This window comes from Sorex fumeus, unplaced genomic scaffold, assembly GCF_029834395.1.
Source record: "Sorex fumeus unplaced genomic scaffold, SorFum_2.1 ptg000157l, whole genome shotgun sequence".
NCBI classification, from domain to species: domain Eukaryota; kingdom Metazoa; phylum Chordata; class Mammalia; order Eulipotyphla; family Soricidae; genus Sorex; species Sorex fumeus.
The window spans coordinates 250919-276221 of record NW_026606214.1 but is presented as its reverse complement, the minus strand read 5'-3'; the positions used below and the strand labels follow the sequence as shown (position 1 = coordinate 276221).

At 45.9% G+C, this 25303-nt stretch overlaps 1 protein-coding gene across 1 annotated transcript in view; it reads left to right on the top strand.

The window, feature by feature from the left end:
• CC2D2A (coiled-coil and C2 domain containing 2A) overlaps window positions 1-25303 on the top strand; it is a 120655-nt gene that overhangs the window by 23731 nt on the left and 71621 nt on the right. The window contains exons 6-12 of the mRNA XM_056107296.1: window positions 934-1032; window positions 1519-1683; window positions 5151-5310; window positions 9361-9497; window positions 10309-10440; window positions 16497-16706; window positions 18822-18928. Of these exons, the coding sequence (XP_055963271.1) occupies window positions 934-1032; window positions 1519-1683; window positions 5151-5310; window positions 9361-9497; window positions 10309-10440; window positions 16497-16706; window positions 18822-18928 (1010 nt within the window). The remainder of the gene's footprint in view (window positions 1-933; window positions 1033-1518; window positions 1684-5150; window positions 5311-9360; window positions 9498-10308; window positions 10441-16496; window positions 16707-18821; window positions 18929-25303) is intronic.

Genomic DNA, 25303 nt, shown 5'->3' with positions numbered 1-25303 from the left:
TCTATCTCTCTTCCCTCCCTCTCTCTCTCTTTCTTCCCTCCCTCTTCCCCCCTCCTTCTCTCCCACCCCTCCCTTCCTCTCCCTCTCCCTCTCTTCCTCCCCCCTTTTGGGCATTATGGCTTGCAATAATATTGAGAGGTTATGTTTGCTCCTTTACCTATTTTTAGCACACTTATTCAAAGTGATCATTTCCAACTATCTTTGTCAAAGTGGTCCCTTTTCATCCCAGCACTTGAGGCAGCTTCTAACCGTGGACCCATCCTCCTGGCCCTTGTTTCTACTGTTGTTGGCTATTTGTCTCATAGTATTTTTTTTTTAATATCCCACGAATGGGACTGGAGCGATAGCAGAGCGGTAGGGCATTTGCCTTGTGAGTGGCCGGTCCAGCTGAGCTGGGTTGATTCTTCCGCCCCTCTTGGAGAGCCTGGCAAGCTACCGAGAGTATTTCACCTGCATGGCAGAGCCTGGCAAGCTACCCGTGACGTATTCAATATGCCAAACACAGAAACAACAAGTCTCACAATGGAGACGTTACTGTGCCTCTCGAGCAAATTGATGAACAACGGGAGGACAGTGCTACAGTGCCATAGAGGCAGGTGGAGAGGTGCAGTGGGCAGGAGGGAAACTGGGGACATTGGTGGTAGGAAATGTACAACTAGTAAAGGGACAGGTATTAGAATATTATATGACTGAAACCCAAGTATGAGCAACTTTGTAACTGTGTATATCACTGTGATCTAATTTTTTTAAATTTTAATTAAAATCATATATATATATTGGTTAAGGTATAGGAAAGCTATAAGATACTATTCAGCAATCTTAACCTTCAAAAACATAATTTGATGTTGGTTAGTTTTTCAATCCTATATGCTGGTATTAGACTGTCCTTAGTTTCTTACTTTAAATTAATTTATCATTTTTCCACTCTTGTAGCCAGGGAAAGAGATAGAAAGAACTCAACAAGATGGCTCCCAAAGTTATTCAAGATTGAAGTTCCGTGACTCTGCACGAAAAATTAAGTCTAGACCCTTGGTAGGAATTCCTCTCTTCTTAAATTATGCTTGTTTTAAATAATATGTGCAAGTTGTACTAGATTTCCTTGTAAGGAAAAAAAAAGAATACTCAAAAAGATTCCAAACTGCCCAAATGGTCTTTTATTTTTAAGTTTATAAATCCTATGTTGTTCATAATAAGTAAAACTGTCTCAGCATTGGTATTTCAAATAATAAATCCACTTTTTTGCATTTTAACAACATTTCCTGAAGTATTGACTGTTATAAGCAATGTATTTATGGATGTGTTGGAATGCAGTTATTATTATAAAATATAAAATGCTAAGTTACTTGTTAAAGAAGACCAACCAGTTCCTGGTGAACCAGTTCACCACCAGGACATCACTAGAGCAAAGGCCACGTGCTCAGGACGCCTGGAATATGCCTGATGATCAACTGTAGCTGATCATAGGACGATTGTTGCTATTTAGAGAATCGGAAACTCTGTCTCTTTGCTTCTTCTTAGGTCCCACCTGGCTTCCCTTCTGCCGAAGAAGCCTACAACTTCTTTACTTTCAATTTTGACCCAGAACCAGAGGAACCAGAAGAAAAACCAAAAGCCAAAGGTAGATGTGAAACTACCCACGAGAAGGAAGAAGGAGAGGAAGAAGAACCAGCTGTTCAAGAAGAGGTCAATAAAATGGCATTTGATAATGTATATGTAATGAGGACGGAGATGGTGATGGTGACGATAATGATGGTGGCGGTGATGCTGATGGTAATCAGAATGATGATGATGGAGATGCAGCTGGTGATGGTGATGGTGATGCTAGTGATGCTAAACATAATGGTGATGACTGAATTGGTGGAGCTGGTGATGGTGGTGATGGTGGAGTTGGTGGTAGTGATGATGATCATGAGTTGATAATGGTGGTGATGGTGATGATGGTGGTAGTGGTGATGGTGATGATGATGGTGATGGTGATCATGGTGGAGCTGGTGGTAGTGATGATCATGAGGATGGTGATGGTGATGGTGGTGATGCTAGTGATGGCGATAGTGGTGGAGCTGGTGATGGTGGTGATTTTGGAGCTGGTGATGAGTGGTGATGGTGGGGATGATGGTCGTAATGGTAGTGATGGTGATGATGATATCCTACCAAGGAAGAATATGTCTCAGGACAAACCTGCCACCACCACCACCACCACTTCTGCCACCACATCTTCTATGTCTTAGCATGATTCTCGTTATTCTCTAGAGTTGTTTATTTCATCCCCAGTAGGGGTACTAAGGTCCTTGTGAATCTGCCCATCTTTCTCCTGTGGAGAAAAAGAGAAAGAACAGAACATTGTGGGCTACAGATTTTTCTGCTAGACTCTAGGCTATGATTAGTGCTCTCTTCACGTACAAAATGTCTACCTCCCAAAGGCAAACACTGCCTTGAGCCTCTTCCTTTCCCTTCCTTGCCAGCAGCTATTTGTGCCTGGTACTAAAGCCAAGCTGGAACTTGGATTCTGTAATAGTGGCTGTATATGTGAAATCAAAGGAAATGCAACACTTAAAAATGGGTCAAGACTTAAGAAGACATTTCTCCCAACGAGATACGAAAGGTCAAAAAGCACATAAAAAGATGTTTAACATCACCAACCATCCAAGAAATGCAAATCAAAACCACATGAGATTCTACTTTACAAAAAAATTCAAATGGATATTATATATATGAAAACAAATAGGAAATAACAAGTGTTGGCAAGGATGTGAAGAAAGTGAGTGCTCGTGCACTGCTGGTGGGAATTCTGAAAAACAATCTGTGTTTTCTTCAAAAATTTAAACATAGAACTGTCATACGATCCAGCAGTTCCACTTCAGGAAATGTATGCAAAAGAATTGAAAACAGATTCTCACACAGTTATTTGGGCTCCCAGGTTCATAGAAGTATTAGTCATAATAGCTAGAAAGTGCTTTGGGGAAACCTAGGAACTCATCAACAGATAAAGTGGATAAGCAAAATGTGGAACAGGCGTAGCAATGAAAAATTGTGCAGCCTTTGAAAAGAAGGAAAATCTGACAGAGGCTATAACATGGATCACATTGTGGGATTCCATTAACATGAAGTACCTGGAGTTCTCAGATTCACAGAGGAAAGTAGACTGGTGGTTGCAGAGTGCACGAGGGTCATTAATCTTGGGGGCGCCGGCCGGTGGGGGGAGATATGTAGTGCTGGTGGCTTTACAATAATGTGAATGCGCTCAGAGCCACACAACGGTCTGCTTAAAAGTGGTTGTGATGGGCTGGAGAGCTCTACAGGGCTTAAGATGCTTCCCAGCCAGGTGCAGCCCTGGGGACCTGCAGTCTTTCCAGGCCTTAGCACTGAGCCTTCAGACCCGCATCACTGGGCCATGCATTTCCGTGAATGGTCCCTTGACCCCTGAACACTGCTCCAGAGGCAACCAGCCAATCAATACACAAATGGGAGGATCAATAAACCAGTCAGAAAGCATGCCAAAATTTGCAGTCAGACTATTAAAAAGTAAGTTGGTGCTTACTTTTTAATCACCTCCCTCCAAAAAAATAGTCTCCATGTATGGACTTCCTTCCCTTGGTCTACAGGACTTGGGAACACTTCATCATTATCTTACACATCAGCGTCCAGCTTTTTCTGGCTCTGTCTCTGGGAGGTTCTCACTGCCCCAGGACTTGATGGAGGCTGGAGCAGCCGTTTCTCCAAGGCTCCTTTGCCTGCCCAGCCAGTACTATGTGAGGTCTGAGGCGCCAGTGCAGTGCCCGTTCCACCAGCCCTGTGTGAACATCGAGGCAGGCCCTCCAGTCTCTCCCAGGCCTCTGAGGACGAGCCAGGAGCCACTCTGCCTTCGATAACCCAGTGTCCGAACTTACTGGGTTCACTGGCTTCAGTTCACCAAGTGGAGCCCCCAGGGAAAGGGCACAGAGTTGGGCTTCATCCTTGGAAGGCAGGACGCCACCTGGACACATCCCTGATGTTTATTTACATCACAGTGTTGCTCTCCATCCTGCTCCTTCCTTTTGCAGGTTTCTCCTCTGGAGGGAAACTGTTTCTGCAGCCACGCTTTCCATCTCACTTACTCCAAGGCCCTTCCATATAGAATTCAGGTTCTTCTCCCCAGAACTTCGTTTTAGTAGATCCATGTCGAAGGGAAGTTAGACTTTCAGATATTTGCTTTCTGTGTTCTATGAGATTTCCCTTGTCTGCCTCTGCTGTTTCCCACATTTGTTTGCTTGCTTTTGCCATAAGCAGAGGTGGGGCAGGAGCACGGGAGTGGACGCTCCGGGAACAGGGCCCAGGTGAACCTAGAGGCCCTAAATGGATGCCCAGAAGTCATACCTCCATGGTGGCCGGAGTTATTGAGATTTCAGGTGCTTAGTTTGGCGCTTCTCTTCTGATTTCAGCCTCTGCTCATTTTGACATTTTCCAAATACGTGGATTTGTGAGAATCAAAAGTGGGATCCACTAGTCAAATACAAGTAGCCTGATATTTTTAGAGTTTCATTTTTTAAAAAATGAAGAGATAGATGGGAAGCAGGGGGCAAGGGGATGCGAGTACATGGAGGTGTGAAGGAGAGTAGAGCTGAATATCCAAGCCAGACTTCACAACACTGAAAACAAGGCATCCAAACTCAACAACCGAGATCACAAATGTGCTGCCGAGGTGGCAGACTGGCATGGGAGTGGGTGGGAGTGGGTGGGAGGGAGCCCGGGAACTCTGGTGGAAGGAAGACACTGCTGGTGGGTTTGGTGTTGGTGCATTGTGTGTCTAAAACCCAACAATGGGTAATTTTGTAAGTCATGGGGCTCTAACAAAAATTTTAAAAGGAGAAAAAGGTAACTTTCTCATAGGATATATTGGGCTTTTTCCCCCTTTGGCTTTTTGGTCACACCTGGTGATGCTCAGAGGTTACTCCTGGCTCTGCACCCAGGAATCACCCCTGGCAATGCTCAGGGGATCATATGGGATGCTGGATATTGAACCAGGTTGTCCGCATGCAAGGCAAATGCCCTACCCTCTACACTATTGCTCCAGCCCCAGGATTCATCGTTTGAGGAGTGTAATGTCATGATTGTTGTACACAAGCTCTTCCTCTTTGCATGATTTCTTTTTCTTCTCATGTTAACATAAACAGGATGAGGAAGATCTGCATGACAGAGAAGCTGAGGATTCCCTCCTGGGTTTAGATCATATGGCCGAAGATGTTGTGGCCATCAGACCTGCAGAATATGAAAGTGTCCATGTTCGGCTGCAGATGGAGAAAGAACTCCTGTTTGTTCCCAGTAGGACAGCAGGTACTTGTTCTGTTTCATTTTTCTGCTCAGCTTGAACATCTTCATTTTCCCTCCAGTGAAATAGGGCAGATGCATAGGAACGCCCAAACTCCCCAACTGATTCAATAAGAAATGTCCTCAGATAAAAGTAGATTTATGGAAAAGTATACTCTTTTTTTCCCCAATTTTTATTAGTGAAACACCATGAGGTACAGTTGTAGATTTACAAATTTTTGTGCTTGGGTTTCGATTATACAATGATCAAATACCCATCCCTCCACCAGTGCCCATTTTCCACCACCATGGATAATATCCCTCCCACCCCCATTTCCCCCCATCCCACCCTGCCTCTGTGGCAGGGCATTCCCTTTTGTTCTCTCTCTCCTTTGGGGTGTTGTGATCTGCAAAAGAGGCTTTGAGTGGCAAACATGTTCAGTCCATAGTCTACTTTTAACATGCATCTCCCCTCCTGGGAGGAGCCTCCAAACACCCTTTATTTGGTGCTCCCTTCTCTATCTGAGCTGCCCTTTCCCCTAGAATGCCCGGCTGGCCTCTAAGATATGGAGTAATCCTCCTAGTGCTGATCTCAGCTATTCTTGGGTATTAATCTCATATTTTGTGACTTTATATCCCCCAGATGAATGCAATCTTTCTATGTCTATCCCTCTCTTTCTGACTCATTTCGCTTAGCCTAATACTTTCCATGTTGTACCACTTGTATGTAAATTTCATGACTTCATCTGGAAAAGTATACTCTTAAGAAACAATCATTGATAGACTAGCAGAAGAAATACCAGAGTGGTTATGTGCTGGGAGAGAAAGCAGTTGGAACAGAGAAGGGAACAGTAAGTCAATGATGGTTGGAGGGATTGCTCCGGATGGGAGAATGCTGAAAGTAGACAAAGGACCAAGCATGATGTCCTCTCAGTATCTGTATTGCAAAACATGATGCCCCAAAGTAGAGAGTAAGAAGGAAGGTGCTTGCCGCAGAGGCAGGAGGTGGCAGGAGGGATACTGGGGACACTGGTGGTAGAAAATATACACTGGTGAAGGGACAGGTGTTGGATCATTGTATGACTGAAACTCAATCATGAAAGCTTTATAACTATCCACAGTGATTGGATTTAAAAAAAGAGAAAGAAGTAACAGAGATGGGGCAGGAGAGATAGTACAGGAATGAAGCCGTTTTCCTGGCACCCTGCTGATCCGCTTGGGTTTTTTTATTTTTTGGCTCTTAGGTTTTGGGCTTTTTATTTTGTTTTGTTTTGTTTTGGCTTTTTGGATCACACCCGGCGATACTCATGTGTTCCTCCTGGCTCTGCACTCAGAAATCCCTCTTGGAGGTGCTCCAGGGAGTAGATGGGATGCTGAGGACTGAACCTGGGTTGGCCGCATGCAAGGTCAACGGCCTGATGTACTATCGCTCTGGCCCTGCTGATCCAGTTTGATCCTTGGCACCACAGAGGCTGCACAAACACCACCAGGAATGACTCCTGAGCACAGATCCGAGAGTAAGCCCTGAGCACTGCTGCTTAGGGCCCCTCCAAAACAAAAGAGGCAACATTAAACCAAAAAAGAGAAGGGGGTGGAGAGAATAGAGGGGCTGAGCACTTGCCTTGAGTGTAGCTGGCTCCAGTTCACTCCCCTACATCCCTGCGTAGCATCCCCTGAACACTGCCAGGAGTGAGCCCTGAATACAGAGCCAGGAGTGAGCCCTGAACACCACTGGGTGTCGCCCCATAGCAAACCCAGAGGAAGAAAGGGAAGGGGGTGAGAGGGGAGGGAGTGGGAGGGAGAGGAGGAAGAGAAGGAGGGGGAAGGGGAAGGGGAAGCGGAAGTAGAAGAGGAAGGAAGGGGAAAGGGAATGGGGATGAGAATGGGAAGGGGAGGGCTAAAGAAAGGGGAGGGAGGGGGAGGAGGAGGGAGAAGAAGGAAGGAGGAAGAGGAGGGGAAGGGGGAGGGGAGAAGGGCCAGGGACGCCAAATGTAGTGGGAGCCCTCTCAGCATATCACGGATGAGTTATGGAAGGAGCCCCTGAGAGAACAGCTGTGAGAAGGAACCTGAGCTCTGTCCACACTCCGCTCGCGGCTCCCCTGTGGAACACGTGTGTGGCCCGGTTTGGGGGCTTCCTCCCCTGGCCCCACTGAGTTTCCTACATTCCACTTCAGTCCACGAGGACCCGCTGACCTGGGCTCTGTCCCACAGGACACTGATTCTGACACTGATCTCAAGTTTCACGGCCTTTGCTCACCAGCCCCAAAGCACCCCAGACCCTTGCATTTGGAGTTTTTATGAGGCTTCATGCATAGGTCTGATTGATGAAATCACCGCCATGAGTGGTCCCTTCATCCGAGTTCTCCAGTCAGCCAGTTTTGGCACTCACTGACTGACGTCTAGCCCCGTGAATGGCAGGGAGAGGAAGAGGAAGGGAGTAAACAGCAGCTTTGAGGGGTGGGGGCTGCAATGGGGATGAGGGTGGTGTCCTCGTCACAGGAGCAGCTCAGAGATCCTGGAATCAGGAGTGGCTGAGAATGAGATCATTATCCATGCAGTCTCCACCCTCTCCGTGTGTTTCTAGAGCACCCGTGGCCAGTCACGGGGGCCCATTTCTCCCCCACCCGCCCCGCTGGGTTCTGCACCCTCTGCCCGATCACAGACCCCTGGGCTCGTCTCCTGCCAGAGCCTCTGATCCCAGCCTCTTGGCCTGTGCTCCCTCCTGCTCCCACTGACGCATTGCTCCTGCCTACTGCAGCACAGCATTCTGGAACTTTCTGCATCCCAGGCACACCTGCTTCTGAGTACACGCTGGGGCAGAAACACCTGTCTAGCCTCCGACTCTTCACCTTTCTCAGAGCAAATGCATCTCCTTGGAAAACCCTTTCTGTGATGCTCTATTTCCTGCACCCTCTCCTGTTTTGTCCCCTGGGTGTGTTCTTTGTCCTCTTGTCACTCTCTGCCATGCCCTGGGTTCCTGGTGGCTCCCAGATCCACAGAGAGGCCCCAGAACCCACTCAGCAGCAGCTGTCCACGGAAGCATGAGAGGGGTTGGGGCGATAGTACAGGGCAAGGCGCTGAGCCCCGCAAGCAGCAAGCCTGGATCCAGAACTGGGAGTCAACAGAGAGCACAGCCGGTACCACCCAAGCTCCCCCAATGCCCCCCAAAAGACCCAGGCTGCACCTGAGCAGTGGGTCTCTAAGATCTTGCTCCCATTGGCACAAATTGGTTTCCTGGTCTCAAGGCATTTCCTCACGCCTTACCTCTTGGGAGCTCCTGGAAGGCCATGAGTGGACACGGTCATCCCTGGACAGAGGAAAGGGGACGAGGGATGGGCTCGCACAGGAGTCTGGGGAGCCGCCGAGCTTTTGCTTTTAAGGGGATAGAGAGGTTTATTGGAAATGAGAAAGGAAAGGAAAGAAGCTCCCAAGCTTGTAGGACTAAGGATCTCAAGGTGACCCTCTACGTAACTACAGCAGTCCTGCTCCACGCCCTCGCCCAAGGGTTCCAAGCAACAGCTGAGGGTGGTCACTGAAAGATGTGATTCTGTCCCCGATACTGCAAGGCAACACCTAAAAAAGTTTCCCCGGTTCTGTCCCTAGAAATGAGCGAACAAGATGAGCAGTTTAAGAATGCGTACAGGGGCCGGAGCGATAGGAAGACGGGGAGGATGCTTGCCTGCATGCAGCCCACCCAGCTTCCACCCCAGGCTTCCCCGAGGTGCCCCCGAGTGATTCCTGAGCTCAGAGCTGGGGTAAGCCCTGAGCATGACTGGTGTGGCCCAACAAGTTTTAAAAAAAAGAAAAAAAGAAAAGAACAAATCCTAATTGCAGTCTTTAGGGCTTTACTCACTTTGGGTTTGGGTTGGTTTCTTTGTTTTTGAGGCAGCTCAGTTGGGCTGCTCCAGGCTCTGTGCTCAGAGGCCGCTCCCCTGGGTGCTTGAGGGGGACTATGCCGTGCCAGGGGTGGGACCTGGGTCGGCTGCATGCGAGACAAGCACCCAGCAGGTCCCCCCAGCCCCTAGTTGTGCTTTGAGCTGGCACGCATAGGAATGATGTCATTGGCGACCTCTCCAGTCCCGACCTACAAAAAGCTGCCTGAGAACATGCAGCCACGCTTCCTCGAAGATGAAGGGTTTTACATCGGGGCCAGGCCGGAGGTGCCGCAGACCAGCCAGAACATCATGGAGAACAGACTGCTCGTGCAGGAGTCGGTAGGTGGCGACCCTCCGCCCAGCCCAGTGTGGTTAGATGGTCATGTTTTTGCAATTGGGGAGCACTCTTGGCAGTGCCCAGAGAGCCTGTGGTGCTGGGGACCAGTTGAACACTCCCCCACCCCCCTTGCCAAGTATGAATTCTAGCCCTTTGTGCTGACTCCCCGATTCCTTGATTTGGGGGGAAGGTGGCCACACCCAGCTGTGCTCAGTGCTTATTCCTCGCTCTGTGCTCAGGGGACCGGATGTGATGCTGGGAATTGACCTGGGGTCAGTCACAGACAAGATAAGCGCCCGAACCTCTGTATTATCTTGCTGGTCCATGTTTTATTTTATTTTGAATTTGACTCATTACTTTTGGTCCCCAGTAACACACCACTCCCCAGCTCCAGCTCTGTCCTGTTGGATTCAGACTTTTGCTAAATCAGCTTTAGGAACCTCTTCCCCGTTCACAGCAGATGTTTCACTGTCCACAGATACGGTGTTCTCAATTGCTTATCTCCTGTGATTTTTAAACATTCTTTAATGGGCAGAAAAACATTTTATTCCTCATATGCTCATTTAGGCTTTTTTGTTAACTCTTTATCATCATCATTATTGTTGTTGTTGTTGTTTACTTAGGGCATATCTTGAATTCATTGGGGCTCGGGGGATGTCAGTGAAGAGTCTCAATATCTAAGTAAACGGACTTGAATGGATCTAGGATATAGAATGGCGAGAAGAAAGTGGGGTACAGACAAAATTTTTGCACATGTTTTGCAAATCATCTTTGGGTGAGAAGACAGTTTCCTTTCCTCTGCTTGGGTTTCAGGGGAGAAAATGGTTCGGAGATGATGGCAGAATCATCGCCCTGCCCAACCCCATCAAGCCTTTTCCTTCAAGACCCCCAGTGTTGCCCCCCGGGCACAGCACCAAGGCCGAACTTGAAACGCTGTATAAAAAGGTGAGTCTTCCCCCACTTTGAATCATGCGTTTATTTCAGAGTGCTTCGCTTGGGGAGTAGCGTGGGTTACTCGAAACGACTTATAAAAACTTGAGTTTTCATACTGCTACTTAACCCTGTATTTAGCAAAGAGGCTGTCAGAGGGGGGAAGGGTGATACAGTGTGAATTAACTGTGATTAGTATGACTTAGCTGAGTTGGAAGTATCTAGAAGAAATCTGATGTATGCCCTGCCCCCCCCATCTTTTTAATTTTTAACTGCTTCTTAATTTGTCTTTTCTGCGATGCATTCTGCTGATGGAATAAATGGGGTCAGCATGCAGGTCGGGACTCTGCAAGTCCTTGAGCCCCTAAATGGAATCTGCTGGATTTGCAGCTCAGCGCTGTCAGCTCTGATGCAGACCAATGCCAGTGGGACTGACCCGAACCTTTGCTCATCAGCACTGAATCAGCCATTGCTGTTCAGATAGAAACACAAGGTGGTTGGCTCCAGCAATGAATTCTTCCCCTAGTCCCGACTAGGTGATTCGGAGTTTTATTCGGATGGACTCAGTAGCCAACTCTTCTTAAAGCACTTTCCTTAGCTACAAAGAGAGAGAGAGAGAGAGAGAGAGAGAGAGAGAGAGAGAGAGAGAAAGCATAGTCTGTTCTTCCTAAGAGTTCTTCTTTAAGTGTCATTAGAAAAATGCACAAAGAGATTAGATGTTTTGCAAATACTGTCAGACAAACACTGTCCTCCCATTGTTCTTTGATTTGCTCAAACGGGCCCAGTAACTTCTCCATTTTGAGACTTGATGTTACTGTGTTTGGCATATCGAGTACGTCACGGGTAGCTTGCCAGGCTCTGCCGTGCGGGCGAGATACTCTCGGTAGTTTGCCGGGCTCTCCGAGAGGGGCGGAGGAATTGAACCCGACTCGGCCGGGCTGGCTGCACGCAGGGCCCTACCACTGTGCTATTGCTACAATGTTTTTCAAAGAACAGAATTTAATCTCAAATTAGAAAGAATGCAATTAAGGAAAAACTAACTTAAAAATAAAAACAAAAATGGCAAATAGGACGTTAGCGTGTAAACCCATAAAAAGCGCAGATTGCCTGTTCATCTGAGCAAAGTAGGGCCAGGATTCTTGAAAGCAGTTAAATTCTCTTACATCCTTTCTTCCTGCCTTTTTCTTTGCTTCTTCCTTCCTTGTTCTCCTTCCTTCTCATCTTACCTTCCCCCTTTTATTTTACTCTTTCTTCCTCCTTTCTTCCTTAATTCCTTCCTTCTTCCTGCTTAAACTTCCTCCTTCCTTTGTTCTTCCTTCCTGCCTCTCCATTTTTTCCTTACTTTCTATTTTCCCTCACACTTTCCCTCCTCTCTTCACTATTTTTTCCACCTTTCATTGAAAACCCACCATATTTTTTCAGTTGTGCTAAACTCTGGGAATACATTGGGTGGTAGAGGCAGTCAAAGAGCCAGAGAAACTTGATTCCCGGTGTGGAAGACAAATGTCCTCAAGGGTTAAAGACTGATTAGAAGTCAGTCTGACGTTCCAGGGCCTCCATGAGGATACCTCCCCCTTCAACACATCAATTTGAGGATTTTTTTATTTGTTTTGTTTTGGAGCCACACCCAGTGATGCTCAGGGATTACTCCTGACTCTGCACTCAGGAATCGCTCCTGACAGTGCTTGGGAAACCATATGGGGTGCTGGGGATAGGACCCCGGTCGGATGCTTGCAAGGCAAATGCCCTCCCTGCTGTACTGTCGCTCCAGCCCCACAGTTTGAGGATCTGTTATGGTTCCAGCCTCCTTGCTGCATCTACTGAAAGGCTCACTGCCCCTCCCCTCCTTCTAGCTGCTTCCCACATCAGCACAACTTGCCTGCTGTGCCCTACACACAACTTTCACGAAGCACTCTCTGGAGGGTGAATGACAGAAACCTGGCTCAAAATAGCTTTCGTAAGGCTGGAGGTGTAGTACTGCGGATAGGGCATGTGCCTTGCATGTGGCTGACCCATGTTCGATTCCTGGCACCCCTTCTGGTCCCCCAAGCACTGCTGGGTGTGGCCCAGAAAAAAAAAATTGACAGAATAGCTTTGGTTTAGAGGAACCTTAGTGTCTTGGCATCTAGAAGGTTCTGGAGGTTTTGTAGAGCTGCAGGAAGAGCTGATTAGGACCCAGGTCCTGATGCCCAGCCCATCTGTAACTCTCTCCTCTGCTCTCCACGAGCACTGGAAGGTCGTCATTTCCTCCCATCATAGGCAGGTTGCAGTTAACTGCAGTTTAGGAGAACATGACCATAGATGACTGGGGGATGACCTCTCGCTCTCCCCTGGGTGCACATGTTGGAGACTCGGACAGACTTGGCAGCTCTCAGGGGGTCTCCTCAGCCCCTCCTCATGTCCAAGACAAGGGGTGGTGAGCACCACCCGGTGCCATCCTGTGGGATGCCCCACACCCAGACACTCCGCGCAGGGTGGCCCTGGTAGCCCCAGGCCGAGCAGCAGCACGTCAGTTTGGCCTAAGCACACAGCTGGCAGGCACAGCTGGGCGCAGGATGACTAGGAGTAGCACCCAAGGTCCCTTAAGTGCTGCTTCAGAGACACCCCCAATGTAAAAATAAATAAATATCTACCCCCTAAACCCAGAGAGCCTCCCAAGTAAAGCAGAAGCCTGCTGGAGACTCATGGGCAGTCCTGGAGCTGCCTCGGGAGAGGGCTACACGTATGTTTCCAGGGAAAATAGAGGAACTTGTGTTTCAGTACCACCCATAATTATTCTTTTTTTCTGAACAGTGGGGGTTTTTTTTTACTTTTTTTTCTCCCTTCCCCTAGTATATCTCTGAGCAAACTGAGCATGTCAGCAGCTCAGCTAGAGATATTTGGGCTGGAATAGTATAGCAGGTAGCACATTTGCCTTGCACACAGCCGACCCAGGTTGTATCCCCAGTATCTCATACGGTCCTCTGAACCCACCAAGAGTAATTCCTGAGTGCAGAGACAGGAGTAACCCCTGAGCATCGCTGGAGGTGATCCAAAAAGTCAAAAAACAAAACAAAACAAACAAAAAAAATACCTAGAGATATTCTCCTCTGATGGGGTTGGTTTTCAGTTTTCCAGTGATGACTGATGCATCAGATCTATTCGATTTTTTAAAAATATAACCTATAGGCATTATTTATTCTTCTGCAGGGTTGTGACTACTGTTTTCATGATAGCTCTTAGTGTATAAGAAAAGAAACAGAGAGAGAAAGAGAGAGAGAGAGAGAGAGAGAGAGAGAGAGAGAGAGAGAGGAGGGATATCAGGAACTGCGTCTCTTTCTACCTCCTGATGGGTCTGAACAGTCTAGTGGCTGCCAGGAGACCCAGAAGCTTTGAGAGCTTGGATGAGCCTGGAGGGGCTGACCCACTCTCATCAGAACTGAACAGAGGTTCGTGCAGATCGAAGGAAGGAGACCCAAGTACAGGGACCCACTGAACACTTCAGCTCAATCCAGCCTGCCTCCAGGTTCCTTCCTCATGCCAGGAAGAGAACAGGACAGAACCTGAGAGCCACACCTGAGTGATATCATGATTCTGGAATGTTCTGGAATGAGGCAAGGCAAGAACCTCTAGGCGCCAAACAGTGAGGGAAGAGTTTTCATTAAGTCTCTGGATTAGTTGTATGTGTGAGGTGAACAATTTTTCATTCACTCAGGTAGCGTGATTGTATAACATATAGTAGTGTCGTTGCCACAATGAAAACGTATTGACGGGGGACCGTGGGTGTGACTTGGCCTTGCCTGTATGAGGGTCCCCAGTGCTGTTCACTCACCAGCACTTTAAAGTCAGGAGCCAAACAGTATCAAAGTTGTAACATGACTATACTGGAATACTTTACCAAGTGAAAGGGAAAGAAAAGGGCCTCGACTCAGTCTCAAGTGTAAAGTCTAACCAGGGGTGTAAAATCAGAACTGGAGCTTTCAGACAAGATATTGGAATATTAGTGTTCTAGTGGAATATAAATCCTATATCCAAATGGAGAGTCAGCACTTTGGGGAAGGTACTGGAAGAGTCCCTGCTCAGGCCTTCCCTATCCCAAGATTTACACCTGTATCATTTTTAATAGAAACCTCTGTAGATCATTTTATCAAGAACAAATAATGCTATATATCAGAGGAAGTGTAATAAAATCAATGTAGGATATACTAAGTTGGTTTCTTGCAGGAAGTCTTGTGCCCGTATGTATTAATAGTCTCCTAATCAAAGATAAAATATGTAGTTGAAAAGAAATAATTCTTTTCTTTTCATATATCCTTACTCATATACACCAATACAGTTCACTTAGCAACATTCCACATTCATTGGCAAATGAAGACTCTTTGTATATGCTTTTGCTCATAAATGCCAACATGAGTACTCTTGTAGTGATTAATGGCTGCAAAGCAAATTATACAATTATACAATTGTGAATATGTTTTTGGACAGATATTATGTATGTACAATGTGGAACTTTTCTGTTCTTAGGGTGATAGAGAAAACTGTTCGAGTATTCTCATCTAGGAAGTATCTGAGGTTCCTTCCTCCACACATCCAAGTTTGACCCTTTATAATCTCTTGTGACATAGATTAGATCCCAGCTTCCCTTATGATGGGGAGCTACTGAACACTGACCCCCCACTATGGATCAGGAATCCCTTCATTCATCTTTGCGGAATGGTTTGTATGATACCTAGATAGATACATTATTTCACCTCAGCCTCCACTGTTTTTATGAAGAGAGATAAACAGAGACCCAGAAATGTGTAGAAACCAGTCAGTGTCTCCAGAGCAAGAAGAGTTCTGGCTCTGGCTAGAACCCAAGACCCCCTCTAGTCCCTTTAAGTGATGCCCTGGAGAATACTAAGTGAAGGGATGCTGATCTGTCACCTGTCACCTGTCATTTATGCAGGATGGAAGCTTCCATTCTGATGAGCCTTTTTTGCAACTTCCATTTCACTTCGTAACTTGTAAATAATACAGTTCGGATCACAAAATCTTACATTATCACTCTTCAGATAACATAAATAGCTTCCAAAATTCATTTCTTTGCGAAAGGGAATTCTGGACTGTTAGGTCTCAATCCCACATTTCCACTGTGCTGGTGCTGCTGACGAGGAGAGACAATGAAGACAACCCCGAGGATTGCACTCCCTGCATGGAGATCACTCCAAGGGCCTGAACAAAGCCTTGTATGTGCTGGATGGAGCTCCATCCCTGTCCCGCCTGGCACCCGAGCACAGCCATCACCGTCAGGGCCTCCGAGCAGCTGGACCTGAACTTTCAGACCCACAGGGCCATGCTGAGTCCCACCAAGAGAGTCCCCTGGGTTTCCCGTGCACTTCCTCCCCAAATACTACAATGTCACAAATTCTATGGAAGAAGAACAACAGGATTCATCTGACACTGTGTATGCCAAGCGGTCCAGGAAAATACCAGTGGACTTTTCTGTTCCCGCTTTCTACGTCCAGCTGCTACATCTCTTGTTTCTACTGTTTCCGTAGTCTCCTCCCCCCACCCCCCACCCCACCCCCGCCGCCTCTGTGGTAGGCACATTCCCTTTTACTCTCTCTCTCCTTTTGGGTGTTATGGTTTGCCATACAGGTATTAAGTGGCCATCCTGTTCGGTCTATAGTCTACTTTCAGCACACATCTCCCATTCTGAGAGAGTCCTCTAAGCATCCTTTACTTGGTGGTCCCTTCTCTATCTGAGCTACCTTTTCCCCCACATGAGGTCGACTTCCAAGCTGTGGAAACTCCAGGTCTTAAGCAGCAAGCTTGTCACGTGGCAATGACCAAGACTATGGTTGAGAGAATGAAACCTAAATAACACAGGAGAACAAAAGTGAAATCATATCTCACTGATGCTCTTCCATTTGCTTTTTGAGTATTCAGGAAAGAGCAGGCCCCCAGAATGTGGGAGCAAGGAAATTGGGTCTCTTCCTCTTCCTCCTGGCTTGCATGTGTCGGAGGCATTCTGCACTCGGCCATCTCCCCAGGACTCATTGTTGTCTCGGGTCGTGATCCGCATGTCCCCGACCCTCCACTCTTGGCAGGCAGTGAAATACATGCACCCCAGCCAGCATCAGATGGGATCCAGAGACTCTCCTGGAAACTTCCAGCTGGACATTGATATTTCGGGCCTGATCTTCACGCACCATCCCTGTTTCAGCCGGGAGCACGTCTTGGCAGCCAAGCTGGCCCAGTCATATGACCAGTACCTTGCGAGGCGCCAGAGGAACAAGACACAATTCCTCACCGATAAGGTGTGATGTTCTTTTTCGTGTCTGTTGTTGTCAAGGTTGTTTCTGATGAGCCCCATGAGGAAAACACTTTCCAGCAGCCAGAGGTTCATACATTGCCTTCACGTACCCCTGGAAGATGGGTGAGACTTCGTCTTCCTAGAGGAAAGGGAGGCTTTGAAGGTCTACACTGAACTGTGATGATTCAGTGGTACATGGGAGATTTTGTGCAGACAGGGTCAGCAGTCACTGCCCAGCGTGGGCATTAGGGGAAAGATGTGTGACTACGTCTTGCCCTTGTCATGTCAGGGGCTGAGACCATTCATGGCTTGAGAACATTGTCCTTGGAGGCATTCTCATTTTTACATGTAATTTATCCATATATTTACTTGGGGAGCCTTCCAACACCATACTCAGGAGATGCAGGGCCCTCACCAATGACCTCAGGCAACTGGCTGGCGATTCACTGCAAGGGCGTGAGTCGCAGTACTGCTTGGGTCCCACAGTTCTTGGGATTATCCAAGTCCCCCTCCTTCCCCCATGGTGCTTGGGGACCATATGTCTGGAAATCAGACCTAGGTCGTGCTAGGCATATGCCATCACCACTGTCGTATCTCACAATCCCTTTTATATGTCATTCTCCCAGTCATGGTACTTAAGACAACTCAGCCGTTTTTGCTGACCCCCACAGACATTGCTATTTGTTTTGAATTTATTTCCAATATGATACTATCCCGTGAAACATTCATGGATGACTTGGATGTTTCTTTCGATTGTTTTTGTTTTGTTCTGGGGCCATGCCCCGAGGTGCTCAGGGCTAACTCCCATTGGTCTCAGACCTATGCCTCTTCAAGTGTCTATGATGTGATGATCAATTTAGCTTATGAGAGAGGATCAGAGAGAGCATACAAGAGGTAAAGTTTTTGCACATGGCTGACTCTGGCTTGATCCCAGCATTTCATGTGTTCCTCTGAGCATGCCCAGGACTGATCCCTGACTTTATCCAAGAGTAAGACCTGAGTGCAGCTGACTGGCCCCCAGACTGGATATATATTATTGCAGAGTAAAGGAGATAGCTCAGCTGGTGTGTGTGTGCATAAGTGTGAGACCCTGCGTTCAGTCTCCAGAAACACATGAAAACTGCTGGGTATGGCCTCGATTAAAAAAAAAAAAAAAGAATATTCGGCCAGAGAGATAGTACAGTACATAGGGTATGTGGCCAAGCTGGCTTGGTCCCTGGTACTACACATAGTCCACATGAGCCCTGTCAGGAGAAATCCTTGAATGCAGGATCAGGAGGAAGCCCTGAGCACCAATCGGGTGTATCCCCAACACAAAACAAAGAAACAAAACAAAACCCCTGAAAAATAGAAATGAGTTGTCTGTACCCAGAACAAATCCTTCTAACCTTAAAGGAAAACATATTTCCACCCCTAAGGCCCCAGTGTGAGGCTGTTGGGTAGCCCTTGACAACTGGTTCCTATATAAAACAAAAAGGGGGAGATGTTGGGGTCTCAGCAGCTAGCCTGAGAAGTTTGACCAAATCCACTGCCCCTGAAGCAAGAGCAGGCCCTGTTTACAAAGACCTGGCGCGGGGGGGGGCGGGGGGGGGGGTGCGCTCCAGCACTCCCCATAGGCAGGCACTCTGCTTAAGAATGAGGGACATGACTGTGCCCACCCACCCATATTGTTAACCCGGCCCTAAGAGCAGGATATGTGAATCATTAACTGACATCTGTACGAACCCTACCTGAGAAGCCTGAGAAGGGTGCTGTACTAGGGAATCGTGCTGAGTGTGGGATACCCGCCCCCCTCCCCCGAGTGTACATAAGAACCCCTGGGTTGGGGCCAATAAATGGAGAACTGCTTGACCACCAGGGGGAAAAAAAACAGAAAAAGAAAACATATTTCCAAGACACAGCAAAGTAACTTTGTCTTGGGAAGCCTAATTTAGTAGGTCACAGACAAAATGGCCATGCTCCAAGCTTTATTATTCCTCTTCTTCAAGAGTAGAAAGAACAGTCCTCTGCAGAACATGGAAGCAGCTCCATCCACAGGCTGCCCACGAAGTGGGTGTCTCTAGGCAAGGATAGCAAGGAATAGAGCGTTGAATTCAAAACCTTGTGTCCCTCTTTCAAGCTTCAAGCTCTAAGAAATGCTGTTCAGATGGGCCTTCATCCAGCAAAAAGTCACAAGTCTTCTGAGACACCCCCCAAAACCATCCAGGAGTACAAGGCTGAAATCTGGTGAGTTAAGTCTCGTTTTCTTCCTGTTAAATGTGAACTCTTTCTCTTTCTCTCTCAAATGTTTTTCTGAAGATGGGTGACACTGAGTTAGATGAATTAATGAGGAATTAAGTTGTCACCAGACCGTGCAGGAGTGAGGATATACAGCCATGGGAACTTGGCAGCCCCACTAAGAAAAACAGGTGCTGGGCATCGTCCTTTTGTGAGAGAGGCATGGCCATAGGTGAGCAGGGGATGGCCGGTGCCTCCAGCCTTACAACCCTGCATTCTGCTTCAGAGTCACATGCTCTAAGGAGCCTTGGGCATTTGTGCTCATGGAGAACCTATGTCACAGCATCCATTCACCAAAGCCCAGAACAGGAGGAGCACTCCTGTCTGAGAGGAGCTTGCTGGGAATGGCTGCACCAGCATGAAAGATAATTCCCTCTGCCTGTATCAAGTTGAATAAAACTCATGATGCAGAAGAGAAACTCATAGTAGGCAGATGTTCACTGTACAAGCAGTTGACAGCTCCTAAAGAGCACCCATCTGAAGTGACCCTTCTTGTTCTGGGAGCATATGGGCAGGACACATGAGTGAGAAAGATATGAGGGGTTCCCAAGCGATCTTTGGGGGTGGACAGTAGGAAACAGAATAGGGAGGTGGACAGATGTAACTCGAATGTGGTAGAGCCAAAATCTACGGTCCATGTGGCATCCTATGAAGTATCATGTAGCAAGTAGAGGTCCTCTTCCATGGTTTTGAATCATTCAGATCCCAGAATGAAAACCCTGCTTCTTGGCGAGTAATAAGGAATACAGAATATGGCTAGCATGGAACAGCTTCTAGAGTGCCACCCCTCTGGAAACATTGTGGGCTTTTAGATTCTCTTTTTGCTAATGTATGTGCATAACTGTGTGTTTATGGGTGAGTTTCACTTTTTTAAAAAGGAGAGTTTCACTGTTTTTTTTTTAATTTTTATTAGTGAAACACCATGAGGTACAGTTGTAGACTTACAAATTTTTGTCCTTGGGTTTCAGTTATACAATGATCGAGTACCCATCCTTCCACCAGTGCCCATTCTTCATCATTTACTTTTTTTTTATTTTTTCTTTTTTATTAGTGAAACACCATGAGGTACAGTTGTAGATTTACAAATTTTTGTGCTTGGATCTCGGTCATACCACGATCAAATACCCATCCCTCCACCAGTGCCCATTTTCCACCACCAGGATAATATCCCTCCCCCCCCCATCCTCCCATCCCCCCCTCCCCCCCTGCCACTGTGGCAGGGCATTCCCCCCTGTTCTCTCTCTCCTCCTGGGCGCTGTGATCAGCCAAAGAGGCATTGAGTGGCGAACATGTTCAGTCCAGTCTACTTTCAACTTGCATCTCCCCTCCTGGGAGGATCCTCCAAACACCCTCCACTTGGTGTTCCCCTTTCTATCTGAATTGTCCTTTCCCCTAGAATACCCAGCTGGCCTCTAAGTTATGGAGTAATTCTCCTGGTGTTGCTCTCAGCTATTCTTGGGTATTAATCTCATATTTTATTATTTTATATCCCCCAGATGAATGCTATCTTTCTATGTCTATCCCTCTCTTTCTGACTCATTTCGCTTAGCATGATACTTTCCATATTGTACCACTTGTATGTAAAGTTCATGACTTCATCTTTTCTAAGAGCCACATAGTACTGCATTGTGTAGATGTACCAAAGTTTCTTTAACCAGTCATCTGTTCTTGGGCACTCAGGTCTCTTCCAGTTTCTGGCTACTGTAAAGAGTGCTGCAATGAACAAACAAGTGCAGATGTCACTTCGGCTACACGTTTTTGCCTCTCTGGGATATATTCCCAGGAGTGGTATCGCTGGGTCAAATGGGAGCTCAATTTCTAATTTTTTGAGGAACGTCCATACTGTTTTCCAGAAGGGCTGAACCAGTGGACATTCCCACCAACAGTGAAGGAGTGTCCCTTTCTCGCCACATCCGCGCCAGCAACAGTTGCTTTTGTTCTTTTGAATGTGGGCCAGTCTCTGAGGTGTGAGATGGTATCTCATTGTGGTTTTGATCTGCATCTCCCTGATGATTAATGATGTAGAGCATTTTCTCATGTGCTTTTTTGCCATTCGGATTTCTTCTTTGAGAAAGTTTCTGTTCATTTCATTGCCCCATTTTTTGATGGGGTTTGATGTTTTCTTCTTGTGGAGTTCAACCAGTATTTTGTATATCCTTGATATCAACCCCTTGTCAGATGTGTATTCAGCGAATATTCTTTCCCATTCTGTAGACTGTCTTTGTATTTTGGTCACTGTTTCTTTGGAGGTACAGAAGCTTCTTAGTTTAAGATAGTCCCATTTATCTATCTCTGTTTTCACTTGCTCAGCCAGCGGCGTGTCATCTTTGAACATACCATTAGCCTCAATGTCATGGTTTTGCCAACTTTGTCTTCAATGTATCTTATGGTTTCTGGTCTGATGTTGAGGTCTTTAATCCATTTTGATCTTACCTTTGTACATGGTGTTAGGCAGAGTTCTGAGCCCATTTTTTTGCATGTAGCCGTCCAGTGATGCCAGCACAATTTGTTAAAGAGGCTTTCCTTACTCCACTTCACATTACTTGCACCTTTATCAAAGATTAGATGAGCATATGATTGGGGGGTGATGTCAGTGTATTCAACTCTGTTCCATTGGTCTGCAGTTCTGCCTTTGTTCCAGTACCATGCTGTTTTAATTATTACTGCTTTGTAGTAAAGTTTGAAGTTCGGGAGGTTGATTCCTCCCATTTTCTTTTTCCCCAGAATTGCTTTAGCTATTCGTGGGGGTTTATTGTTCCATATAAATTTCAGGAGTGTTTTCTCCATTTCTTTGAAGAATGTCATGGGTATCCTTATAGGAATTGCATTGAATTTGTACAGTGCTTTCGGTAGTATTGCCATTTTGACAATGTTAAGTCTCCCGACCCATGAGCAGGGGATGTCTTTCCATTTCCTCATGTCCTCTTTTATTTCCTGAAGTAGCGTTTTGTAGTTTTCTTTGTACAGGTCCTTTACTTCCTTAGTTAAGCTGATTCCTAGGTACTTGATTTTCTGGGGCACAATTGTGAACGGGATTGTTTTTTTCATGTTGCTTTCTTCTCTCTCACTGTTTGCGTATAGGAAAGCCATGGACTTTTGGGTATTGATTTTATAACCTGCAACTTTACTATACAAGTCTATTGTTTCTAGGAGTTTTTTGGTGGAGGTTATTGGGTTCTCTAAGTATAGTATCATATCATCTGCGAATAGTGAGAGCTTGATTTCTTCCTTTCCTACCTGAATGCCCTTAATGTCTTTTTCTTGCCTAATTGCTATTGCAAGTACTTCCAGTACTATATTGAACAGCAGTGGAGAGAGTGGGCATCCTTGTCTCATCCCTGATCTTAGAGGGAAGGCTCTCAGTTTTTCCCCATTGAGGATGATGCTTGCTGTAGGCTTGTGGTAGATGGCTTTAACTATGTTGAGGAAAGTCCCCTCTATGCCCATTTTGGCTAGGGTTTTCATCATAAAGGGGTGCTGGATCTTGTCAAATGCTTTCTCTGCATCTATTGATATGATCATATGCTTTTTATCTTTTCTTTTGTTGATATGATGGATTATGTTGATTGATTTCCGAATGTTGAACCATCCTTGCATCCCTGGGATGAATCCTACTTGGTCATGGTGTATGATCTTTTTGATGAGTAGTTGGATTCTATTTGCTAGTAGTTTGTTGAGGATCTTTGCATCTGTGTTCATCAGAGATATCGGCCTGTAGTTCTCTTTCTTTGTGTTATCTCTGTCTGCTTTTGGTATCAGTGTGATATTTGCTTCATAGAAACTGTTCGGAAGTGTATTTGATATTTCAATTTCATGGAAAAGCTTAAAGAGGATTGGGAGTAAGTCTTCTTTAAAGATTTGGAAGAATTCACTGGTGAATCCATCCGGGCCAGGGCTTTTGTGCTTGGGGAGACTTTTTATTACCATTTCAATTTCCTTGATGGTGATAGGTCTGTTCAGGTATTCCAGGTCTTCTTGGTTCAGCCTTGGGAGTCTGTAGGAGTCTAGGAATTTATCCATTTCCTCGAGGTTTTGATGTTCTGTGGCATAAAGCTTTTCAAAGTACTCCCTGAGGATCCTTTGAATTTCTGTAGTTTCTGTTGTAATGACCCCCTTTTCATTTCTGATTCGGTTTATTAGGGTTTTCTCTCTCCCTTTCTTTGTGAGTTTTGCTAGGGGCTTATCGATTTTGTTAATTTTCTCAAAGAACCAGCTCTTGGTTTCATTGATCTTTCGGATTGTTTTCTGGGTTTCCATCTTGTTAATCTCTGCTCTGAGTTTTATTATTTCCTTCCTCCTGTTAGGGTTGTGCTCCTTTTGTTGGTCCTTCTCCAAGTTCTTAAGCTGTGAGGTTAGTTTATTTATGTGGGCTCGCTCCTCCTTCCTGAGGAATGCTTGTAGAGCTATAAACTTTCCTCTTAAGACTGCTTTTGCTGTGTCCCATAGGTTTTGGTAACTCGTGTCCTCATTTTCATTCGTTTCTAGGAATCTTTTGATTTCCTCTTTAATTTCCTGTCTAAGCCACTCGTTGTTTAATAGCGCACTGTTTAATTTCCATGTGTTTAATTTAGTTTTCTGTTTTTGTGTGTTATTTACTTCTAATTTCAGCGCATTATGGTCTGAGAAGATTGTTGATATAATCTCTATCTTCTTAATTTTATGGAGGCATGTTTTGTGGCTCAGCATGTGGTCTATCTTGGAGAACGTTCCATGTACGCTTGAGAAGAATGTGTATTGAGCTTTTTGTGGATGAAGTGTCCTGTATATATCTACTAAGCCCCTTTCTTCCATTGTTTCCCTCAGATGAAGTATGTCCTTGCTAAGCTTGAGTCTGGTTGATCTATCAAGAGGTGACAAAGCGGTGTTGAGGTCTCCCACTAGTATTGTGTTGCTATCGATGTCTTTTTCCAAATCTATGAGTAATTGTTTTAAGTACTTTGCTGGTCTCTCATTAGGTGCATATACATTTATTATTGTAAGTTCTTCCTGTTGTACAGATCCTTTGGTCAATAGGAAATGACCTTCACTGTCTCTTATGACCTTCTTCACTCTGAAATCAATGTGGTCTGATATTAAGGTGACTACCCCAGCTTTTTTATGGGAGCTGTTTGCCTGTAGGATTGTTTTCCAGCCTTTGACTCTGAGTCTGTGTTTGCTTTGACTATTGAGATGTGTTTCTTGCAGGCAGCAGAATGTTGGGTTCAATTTTCTAATCCATCCTGCCACTCTATGTCTTTTAATTGGTGCGTTTAGCCCATTGACATTGAGAGAGATTATTGTTATGGGATTTTGTCCCATTGTTCTGTTGAAATTTGGTGTATTTGAGAGGTCTGTCTTGCCTTAAAGTAGCCCATTTAGTTGTACTTGTAACCATGGTTTTGAGTCTATGAAGTTCCTGAGCTGTTGTTTGTCCGTGAAACTGTGTGTTGTTCCTTCTATTATGAATGAGAGTCTCGCTGGGTAAAGTATTTTTGGAGAAGCATTTATTTCATTGAGTTTTTTCACTATGTCCCACCACTGTTTTCGGGCCCTGAGGGTTTCATCAGAAAAATCAGCAGTGAATTTTAAGGATGCTCCTTTGTAAGAGATTTCTTTCTTCGATCTTGCTGCTTTCAGAATTTTGTCTCTGTCTAAAGTTTTGGTCATTTTGATCAGGATGTGTCTTGGGGTATTTTTATTCGGATTTCTTCTAGCCGGTACCCTTCGGGCCTCCTGGATGTGGTCACAAGTTTTCTTCAGCTCTGGAAACGCTGTAGCAATGATTTCTTTGACAGTTTCTTCTTCATCAAGGTTTTCTTCCCGTCCCTCTGGGACTCCAATAATTCTTATGTTACCCCTCTTGGCTTCATCACGATCTTCTCTTGCCATCTGTTCTCGAACTGTGAGTCTCTTTTCCATTTTCTGCTCTTTTCTGACAAGACTCTGAACTTGATCTTCGAGCTCACTGATTCTGTTCTCAGCCGCTGTTACTCTGCTGCTGAGGCCTTCCACTGAGGTTTTCAATTCGGCTACCAGGTTTTTCAGGTCCGACATTTCCGATTGCATTTTCCTCATTTCTGCCTTCAAATCTTCTTGTCTTTTATTGGCATTGGTTTCCATTGTTTCTTTTAGTTCCCTAAGCATCCTGAGTAGCTCCATTCTGAATTCCTTGTCAGAGAGGTTGTCTATCGCTATAGTAAGTACTGTTGGTGTCGTCTGGGCTAGCCTCGTGAATAAGAAAGTTTGGTGGGCTTTTGCGTTGCTTTACCATTGTGACCAGTGTGGTTTGGTCCGTCACACTTGCTGCTACTGTTCTAGTTGAGTGAGGAGAGGCTGCCAGGAGCC